At 32.6% G+C, this 10,853-nt stretch overlaps 1 protein-coding gene across 1 annotated transcript; it reads left to right on the forward strand.

Annotated features, from left to right (window-relative positions):
- Positions 1 to 7,532: 7,532 nt before the first annotated feature.
- On the forward strand, positions 7,533 to 10,105 carry HELRODRAFT_190459 (hypothetical protein; the record flags this gene model as incomplete). The annotated part of the gene is made up of 5 exons (XM_009014173.1): positions 7,533 to 7,564; positions 7,925 to 8,150; positions 9,124 to 9,432; positions 9,510 to 9,628; positions 9,711 to 10,105. 5 exons carry the CDS (start codon positions 7,533 to 7,535, stop codon positions 9,802 to 9,804), a joined length of 780 nt encoding a protein of 259 aa, XP_009012421.1. The 3' UTR covers positions 9,805 to 10,105.
- Between the last annotated feature and the right edge of the window lie 748 nt (positions 10,106 to 10,853).

Here is a 10,853-nt window from a genome sequence, read left to right on the forward strand (position 1 = left end):
CCCACTATCAATTAACGACAGTAAGATTGTTGGTGACATCAACAACAGCCACGATGACATGATCGCATCAATGGACAACACTCTTAAGTACAACAACAATAACCATAACAGCAACAACAACAACGATTTGACGTCATCCACCACGCTTCCTGCTACAACAACGTCGTCATTAACAGCGAGCTCGATGAAAGCTTCAAGTCTGGCTTCCAGCGGCTACGGTGGGTCCAACCAAGCCATTTCAACCGTCACATTGAGTTCAGAAGACTCTCTGAGCATGCAGAGTGTTGAAGATGTCACCGCTAACTCGACCGAACATGCTGACCACTCCAGTAACAACAGCTTCTGCGCCAATAACTTTTTCATCAACGACAATAAAAATATGAACCATAGCATTAGCAACACTAGTCAAGCTATTGCTGCTACGAACGTCACGCATAACAGTAAGCCAAACAATAACGATGATGACGAAGTGTTGAACATTAATGATGACGTTAAGCCGAGCAATTACAATGTTGACGACCTGATTGTGAATGGTGGTGTGGACAATGTGACGGGGAACGTTACAGGGATTAGCAACATTGTTCTGTGCAACGCTGAAGTTCTTGTCGATAACAGCCACCTCGATGTTGCTGCCACTGGTGATAACGCTGATATTAAAAATCACAACAGCTGTCACTCGCATTCATATCAAAGCGAAATCATAAAAGATGCTGATTCAAATAATGGCAATATTGCTGGGCACACCCTGGCTCAATCTCAAGCTTACTCGCAAGGTTTGCATTCTAATTTTATCAACAAATACCATGTAAAGTAGTAAAAAATGCGTTATTTTGTCACAAAAATATTAAAATTAGATTATATTGTTCCGTAAAATTGTGACTAACGTAATAAAACGTCCGTTTGCCTGCCAGAAGTTACAGACGATAGTGTCAGCGTCTGCTCTTTTGGCAGTCGAGCCGATCTGCACCGTTTAAACGAGGTACCTCCGCCATCTTGGATTCAATACGATGAACCGGTCTTTGTTTCGGTTTCTGGGGGCCAGTTGAAACCTGGATTAGTGAAATATATTGGCAGGACTGAATTCGCTCCTGGCATGTGGGTGGGAGTCGAGCTGGACACTGCGGATGGTTCGCTCGTGTTTTCTGTTCACGTAGTTGATGATTAATTATGGAAGGACGTTCTATGAAATTTAATCAAATATGTATTTTATAATAATTCATCATTCCCTACCATCAGAATACTCGTTTTCAGCTCCTTCATTCACGCATTCATGTACTTGTATTCTAATGGATTTATTTTCAAAATTTTGCGAACCAATGTTCCCTTTTCCTGCCTCAATTATTTTCATTTCGTTTGATTTAATATTTGGTTATTAGTTTCTTTTCAAGTGCGATGATTTACCATCAATGATTCACCACCAATGATTCACCATCAATGTTACTAACCACTACACAACGATCACTCGCCACTCCACACTACCAACCCAACTTCAACATTCAATGTAGCGCATTGAAACTAACGACAGGTAAGAACGATGGCTACGTGAAGGGCGTGCGGTACTTCAGGTGCAAGAACCATCATGGCGTTTTTGTGAGGCACGAAAAGTTGAGCCACGACAAGAAACGAGCCCACAACAGAAGCGCCGGTAAAAACGCAAACACCTCCACTGCCACGGCTACACCTCACAATGGCGGGAAAGTGGCTGCAACGTTGCGTAGAAGTATGAACAACTTGACGTCACCGTTGGTATCACATTCCAGAGATGGGCGGGGCTCCCCCAACATCAACAACAACAACAATAATAATAAAAGCCATAACAATAGTTTAAATGGTTCTGCTGTGATTTTAAATACATCTACTACAACATCGTCATCGTCCACCACCACCTCCTCCTCCTTCATGAAGGCAACTGTCTCCAGCTCCGGCAGGCGTAAACAATGATGGATGGTGATGATGACGATGATGGTGGTGGTGATGACGATGGTGATGGTGACGATGATGATGATTATGGTTATGATGAATCTACAGTACTGCGCTGATATTTTGAGAAACGATTTTCAAGCTTGCTTTTTAACCATAATTATGCATTAACCAAGCCCAATAGTATTATTCAATCTAACGTTTTAAAGTTGTCGTTCGTTCGTTTGTTTGTTTGTAGGCTTTTTAGTTCTTGTTGTGCCCAATCATACGTGTAATTAACATCATCATTATTGTTTTATGTGGAAATTTGTTTAATTTTTATTAGGGTTGACCTTATTTTCGGTGTTGTTAACATCAGCCATAAACAACAGTTAACAAACATAGTTATTATTGACTAGAGACTTATGCACGTGTATGTGCAAATATTTTTAGATGAAAATTTACATAATACATTTTGCGTCTTAGATGTTTTGTTTTACCGTGAATTTTTATTTTGTTGTCATATTTTTTTGCATCTTCTTCTATCTATTCTTTTTATGCGGTTGTTCGGTTCTACAGTGCGCAATCGGTTGTACGTGCGTTACGTATGTTTGTTCGCACGTGTTTGTTCTTGTGTGTGATTATATAGATCGTGTTATTTGTGTGTGTGTGTGATTGTAGATATGCGTGTTGGCTGTGCGTACCATTATATATACGCATGTACGAATACAATAGATGCGCGTTATTTGCGTGTGTGATTATATAGATGCACATTATTTGCACAAAGTCTGTGAAGTTGTGTGCTCGCTTGTGTCAGCGCGTGTGGAGGTCTTTGCGAATCAGCGGAGATCAATGCTTGTTTCAGTGCACTACTCGCTTGCATCTTACGTTGTTATTGTCCGTCGTGTTGCAGTTGATAATTATTTTGTGTGGACTATTGAGTAAAAGATAAAGTTGATGAGTGAATGGACGAATGGGCTGGATGAATACGTAATGAGTGGATGAATGAAATAATTGAGTGAACTGGAAAAGTACAAAGAATCATCAAACAAATGAAATCAACGAAACGTCGCTACATTCTTAGTACTTACTATCAATAATAGTTTCAGTGACCATGCATAGTTTTATCAAAAGATCATTTTAATTCACTTTCTTTTCTTCTTTGTATTATACTTTATTTTCTGAAATTTGTAAATATTTCTACTTGAATAAATTGTACATAGAAATCTATGTATCCTATGTTAAATTGTGACTAAACTTGTGTATTGAAATATGCATAATATATCATATAAACGGATATGATATATAAGAATTGTTGTATTATATACATACGCATGTACGAATAAAACATACGTTTATTTAATGTTAATGTGTTTTTAATAGTAGTGATTTAATCTGAACTTTATTTAGTGAACCTCTAGTGAGTTTTTCAGTCATCATTAAAATTTCTCGGTGCGTTTCTATCTACAGGTAACCAACCACCTGTATGTATGTGTGCTTGTGCGTGTGTGTATGTGTTCGTGTGTGTGTGTGTGTGTGCTTGTGTGCGTGCGTGTGTATCTTTTTTACTTCGTACAAATATGACGTAACATGATGTAATAAAGTTGTAGGAAGAGTTTAGTGAGGATGGTGATAGCGACTATGATGCTGATGATAATATGAAAACCTTGTAAATATATTAACGTGGTGTAATTGATAATGTAATATTTAAAAGTTATGACTTGATGTAGCGATGTTAGGTTCATTTTACATTCATTTATACTTCTTTCATCTGCAATATTTTTTTAAATTTTTTCTCTTTTTTTTCTTAATCCAGCTGGAACAGTAACAACTTTTTTTTATTTTCAAAGCAATGTTTGATTATTATGAATTACTAATATCTAATGTTTTTAAAATTCATTTGTTTAACTTTTTAGATCGACACACGCGGTTCATCATGTTACACACACATACACACACACACACACAAACATATATAAATATAAGTAATAGATATCTCTACAAAATTTTTAGCCGCTGATAATTTAACAATTATCAGTTAAATAGAAGATTTATCGTAAATGTTTAAAGCTAAAAGTTTAGTAGATATTATACATATTGTATTATTTATGATCTTTTTCCAGCTTATATCTATATATATATATATATATATATATATATATATATATATATATATATATATATATATATATATATATATATCAGAAATGTAATTTATGAAAAGCACAGCATTATATGCGGAACATGCTGTGATATTCATTCAGTAGAGAATGGTAATCGTATATTTTGAATACCAAACATTGAAAACTCTAAAAAATTTAAAATTTATGGTTTTGTATTTTAAATAAAATACAAATTCACCACACTATCTCTCTACTGTTGCACGATGCCATCATGCGTGAAAGCATTGTCACGACCGACTGAGACAATAATAAATATGCTACAATAAGCTCGAACGTTGCACAACGAACATCATTAAAATTTATGTCACTTCTTCAGTAGCCCTGCCGCTAGTTAAATTTTTTTGAAGCCTTCTTTCAAAACAACTGAAAGTTTAACTGCAAACAAATTTATCTAGAAGTTAAGAGCGTAAGCTTAATAAACAACATATTTTTCACCAACAGCTTATTTTGGAGAATTTTTAGACGGCAATAATATTCCAAACAAAGTACATATATCTCTTGAAGTTAAATCCTGCTCCTACGTTTTGTGATTTTCAACAACAGTAGGAGTATAAAATACATGAAACTGTTGATTGTAAATGTCACAAATCAATCGGCCGTTGAAGTTTCGATGCAGTCGAACAATGCCTTGGTTGTTAACTCATTATTTGTCAAACCAAATCATGACAGCGAAAAATCAGTAACTAATTCTTATTTTTTAGGTGTTACGGTGGTCGAAAATTATTTAAAAATTTGAATGTATACTCTTTAGATTAGTTCCTTAGCGAAAAGTTAATATGGGTGCAAAATTTCATTCCGTTCTGAAAATATTTGGATATTGCTTAACGAATTTGAATTTTCAACATAATAAGCACAATAACTAGAATTTTATGTGTTATTATTTATTTTTGCCTTAAAATTAACGTTTATAAAGGAATAATTTAAAATTTTATAGATCAACAAATTTAATTCTCACAAGATCATGACGACTCGATTAGGCTAAACAAAAGTTGTTTACTGATTTGCCAAGTCTAAATGAATTGGACAGTTGTCTGTTCTCGTGTCTGGCATCGTTTTCTCTTTTTTGGTGAGGTGTAGCTGTAGCGGGTAATGAAAACAATTTTAATGATTTTTAGATGCTCGATTATATCTGTTGCTACACACACTTTGTTGCATTACTGAAGAAGTACAAATTTTTGCATCAGAAAGTTTTTTTGATCGTTATTTTCTAGTCGTTCGAGGATTTCGACTAGCACAACAAATATGTAACTGCTGGAGAATACAATTTTGTTACACTAAAAAATTTTCGTGATCGAAAATCACATAGCCATTTTCACCTAGTAATATAAATGTTAATTGTAAAACTTACATATTGAAACAAAACTTTTGTTACTTTAAAATAAACCGTATTATTTGAATGGAACATGATGATATGTTGTCGCCTATGGATATACGAAGCAAAAAGTTATTGTTGGGCCACACATAGGCTGCTACTACGTCGGAGGGTGTGTTGTTTAAATTTAAACATAAATGTTCACATAAAATGATATCTATATATAATTATATATGTAAATGCTGGTAAAAGACCATAATTACTGCATTAATTGTATATATGTAGATGTGTGTATTCAAACAAGATGTGTGTATGAATACATTATTTTAATAATTTAATATATATATAATTTAAATTATTCATTAACCGTATTCCGTTAGCAACTTTTTTGACGTATTGGAATGGTTAATTGATTCTTCACGTATTTTCATTTTCGATTCAACATTGCATACACTGTTCGCTAAAACAGTGTTTTATGATGGGCGTGATTACTTTTAAAATTGCTGGATGAATGAAGCACGAATAGTTCCAGTTGCGAATCAAGAATATTTGAAGCTTAAGAAAAACTGAGTGAACCAAAAAAAACCCATTTTTAATCATAGTTTTAAAAAAATTGGTTTATTGTATATCATGGTTAAAAGAGTGGAACCGCCTAATTGGTTTTGTTTCATTTTTAGTATATTAGGCTAATCATTTCTCAATTTCAAATTTTTGACTAATTCACTAAAAAATAAAAAAATTGTGTTACACTTCACTTTCTGGTCACCAATAAAAGTTGAATAAGTGTTTATGTCAGGGTTTGACGTTCAGTTTGATAAAAAAAAACAAATTTGTAACGATCTGATTCGATGATCAAATCGACTGAACCGGTTGGCGGGAATAATTTGTTACATCAGTCAGTCGATCAAAATAACTAATAAAGCTGTTAATTACGCTCACATTAGAACAGGTAATGGATCACCTAATGATTTTGCTTGCTTATTGTAGTACTTACTGTCTGAAATTGACTTTGTATTTTCTGTAAACATTTAAAATTGTGCAATATCAAGCAACGCTCATTTGTCTGCATGGAATGATTTACTGACAATCTGCTTAATTATTTTCTTCTATATATATATATATATATATATATATACATATATAGAAAAATATATATACGCCTGTATAACTATATATGCTGAAGTATAATATTCATAATGTTTAACGTCGTTGAATTTAATAGTTTCATATAGGTACTTGGGTGTGTACGGTCCAACGTTGAATTTCACAAAAAATCATGTAACTTTCATAAAATTTTTACTGTCTATGTGCCACGAGTGTGTTGTGTGTGTGTGTTTTGCATGCGTGTATGCGTGACTATAAATATTATTAAAGTTTATTATTTATATAATTGAATCGATAGTTGTGTTATTATTTATTAGGATTGCAGCACAAATTAATCGTCCACAGTAATTAATTAAACATCATTAATTATATACTAAATTGTTCATATAAGCAAACTAAATAATTTTTAAATTAAATTTTTCGTATTTTAAAAATATTAACATTTACTTAAATGTAAAATATTTATTTGTTATTTTTTTACAATTTGTTTACATTTTTCTAATAAAGTCAAGCAGTGGACGATGTTTTTATAATTATCGCATATTTTAAGTAGTGAATTATAAGATGACTGATACAAAGTTGCATCGGGGTTTACAAAAGCGTTTGGCGTATTCATTTTAAAAAGTTACTGTTTGCACGACTTCGCTAAAAATACATTTTTAAACTTTAAATCTGTATCATGTAAAAAGGTATACGACTTCAATTTTAGGTTGAAAATGTTGGTGTTGAGGAAATGTTTTGTTGAGTTTGCGTCATTAAAGCGCCTGTTATATACAAAACCGTACGCGAAATAAAGATCAAATATCCGTATAAAAAAACAGAACAGCGAATTTGAGCATTGGAGTCGGATAAAAGTTCAATGTTTGCGACATCAGTTTTCATGTAGTTCTAAAAGACAGGCAGGTTTCTTAACTGATCAAAGCTATTCGTTTTTTTTTATTTATTTAAAAAAACAGAAGCACGTGAAGCATATAGATCGCTATTCATTAAACTTTCAGAACTGAAAAATTGGAAAGTCTTAAAGTTGACTTCAAATGTTCGAAGCAGCATGCAACAGTCTGCACAAGTAAAATTACAACAGATTAAAGCATTTAGAAGTTGCGCATTACGTGAATGGGTGCATATAAGACAGCCAAACATATATAAATGACGAACAACAGCAGAATTCATCGAAATGCCATGCGTGATATCTTGCCATGAAACTGTTCAATATACGTGGGAAAAAATTTATTAAAAAAATTATTATTATATACAAAGATTATTTTACCCAGAATTTTACTGAATTTGTAGAAAATATTACAAACTGTTTAACAAGTATAAAAAATATGATTGAAATTAAACGTTTGAAAAAGTTTTATATAGTAATTTCGGTTGTGGCTTTTATAGTTTTATTAACTAATTTACTGGTCGGAAATGTGTTGTACAGACGTTACACGTCAAGTTTAACAAGATTTACATCGTATCAGCACGTACCAGCAGATGAACAGCGGGTACCAGCACATCTGCCTCTAAGAAACATCCAACAACTGCAGAAGCATCGACTGCAACAACATCTCCCATTCGATCTCTTCGCACAGTCCTACGATAAAATCATTGTTGACCTGCACAATGATCTCAGGAGGCTGGAGAGTTCGTCAAACATGAGGAAACTTGTGCGTTAGCCTAAAACGTGTTTCAAAATTGCATTATATTTTAAATTGTAAAACGATTGCAATTTAAGTAACGTAGAAAATGTTTTATTTTGATATATCAAAACAAGCGTTTTTAGCACTTACTATGGAGCATAGTTTAGCATGTGCAAAATGTTATGTTACCGCAATGCAATTTTTTGTTACGAGATATTTAGTGCTCAATAGTGTGTTAACATACTTAGACATACAATTAGTATGCATGTCATGATGACGTTTGGATACCTGCTCATATATATCTTTTCACATATATATATATATTTATATTATGTGTGTTTGTGTGTGTGCGTACATATTTAAGTTAATAAATTTGTATTCTTTTATATTTTTATTTCATAAAACATTGCATGGTACATAATTAACGACAAGTAATTTTCTCACGAACACATGCATCTGCCCACTGAGAAATATAATATTTGATCGCCTGCTGTGAAGAAATTTTAAAAATTTCTAATTTCAATAAATTTTATGTTTCTGGTAAATCATAAAAAATTAGTTATTATAATTGTTCGATTGAATTATTATTTTTTATTTAGCACCGGTATTGCTATTAAAGTGCACTCACTGCTAATAGATGTTTCACCCCAGACTGTTAATGGTAATGCGAAAAAAATAATAACATTTTATTTATTTATTGACAACTAAACCCCCTTACTTCTTTTTTCATCGGTTCACAACTTTTTCTCATTTAGTTATAAGTCCTCTCAAAAGATTAAGTCAAGTCGACGTTTTTTTATAATATGGCGAACACGACATATTCACATGTTTAACTATAAGAGGACGTTGGACTAGTATGGCACTCATCTAGCTTCATGTCATTTAATGTTGTTTGTATTTCAGGTAATGCAAAGGTTAGATAATATAACATAACGTTAAGTAATTAATGTTATGTAATGTAGTGAAATGAAAAGTGATTTAACATACACTTGACACACAGAAATGGGACAGTCAGTTGTACAAGTTGGCTCGCAGTTGGGCAGAGGAATGCATCAATTCGTACGGCCATCCCTATAGAAAAGAGATTCCTTACAGTTTTATCAGTCAAAACATCTTTATCGATTCCGTTCCATCATCATATTTGGAGAACGATGAGAATTTAGAATCGTTTTATTCAAAAAATTTGATTTCTAAAAAGAGTAAAACATTGGTAACTAATGCAATATATGAGTGGTACGGAGAAAAAAGGTTTTATGATGGGGAAAATAGAAAATGCAAGCTTGAGCAAGGCTGCAACAGTTACTTCAGGGTTTCTATTTAATACATTTATTAAATAAACCAATCGAATATTTTATGTAAATTCCTATATATTATAAAAATTTAAAGATTGTGAGATCCAACTCAACTCGCGTTGGATGTGCTCATAACTTTTGTGCCAACATCTTCGGGTCGGCCAGAAGGAACCAACTAATAGTCATATGCAACTACAATTTTGGGACCATGGAGTAAGCTCTTTCACCACATTACAAATAAAACTACGTTTCATGAAATTTTATAACTAATATTTCCATTAAAAAAAAATTCAAGTGATTCAGATGAAACATCAGCACCCTATCTGAAAGGTGTGCCCTGCTCGCTGTGCAACCCCGCCGAGATTTGTGACGATCAGCTTTGCTCCTGAGTGTCATTAAACTTTTTGTTTGTAATTTTTATACTGAATTTGTTTTGAAATGATTTGTATATTTTACGTGAAATCTATGTCAAACCAATATTTATTCGTTACCTAACTGGAGATGGGACTATATTTTCTAAACTAATATTTTTACCAGATATTTCAAGATAAATATCGTCATGATAGACTTTATTTAGTTTTCCTAAAATTTATTTGCATTTTACTTTGTTTAATTTTTAATATTGATTTATCTTTTCGTTATTCTGTTTTGTCCAATCGTATTCTTTTCATTAAATATTATACTGAAAGCAAGAGCGAGATGACGTTACAAGTTTTATGGAAAAAACATCTTTTGTCAGACATCTAAAGTTTGAATTCAACCCAATATATAAATGTTAAATCAAGATTAATTCAAAAATTGAAGTTATTAAAATTACGTACATAAAAACATGCATACATGTACGTACCACGCACACGCGTACACAAGCTTCTTTATTGTTATAAAGCGTTCCTTTACTTTTCTAGTTTTACCACGTATTGAAAATCTTGCTCTCAACGCTAACACTCTTATGAAAGACCATCATATATATTACATACATAAACACACCTTATTCTTCTAGGTTTAATAAACGCGAGATAAATCGAATTAGAATGTTAAATAGCAGATACTCGCAAATACTTTTAAAAGCTATCATCACGAAATTTTAGTCTTTAATTCCATGGGTCCAATTAAACATCTCAAACAACCCAAGTGACTTTGTTTCATTACATCATATAAAATGGTTGCACCGGGTATTAGATCCAGTCGGATATCTGATCTTTTTTCACTACTCAGCAATAATCGGATCTGGCAGGGTAGTTGGCCAGGTAGTTAATATTCATATTCAAAACTGGTCATGGTTTGCATGTTAACATTTTCTATGTTCATTGATTTGTATGTTTGTGCATGGTGTGTATACATATATGCAAATTTATTAATATATAAACATGTTTTGTACATGTGCAAAATGATGTGAAGCAAGGAAAATCAAGTTTTTATTGCCTGCACCATTTGACTG

Source organism: Helobdella robusta, assembly GCF_000326865.2.
Source record: "Helobdella robusta unplaced genomic scaffold HELROscaffold_13, whole genome shotgun sequence".
In the NCBI taxonomy this organism is placed as follows: domain Eukaryota; kingdom Metazoa; phylum Annelida; class Clitellata; order Rhynchobdellida; family Glossiphoniidae; genus Helobdella; species Helobdella robusta.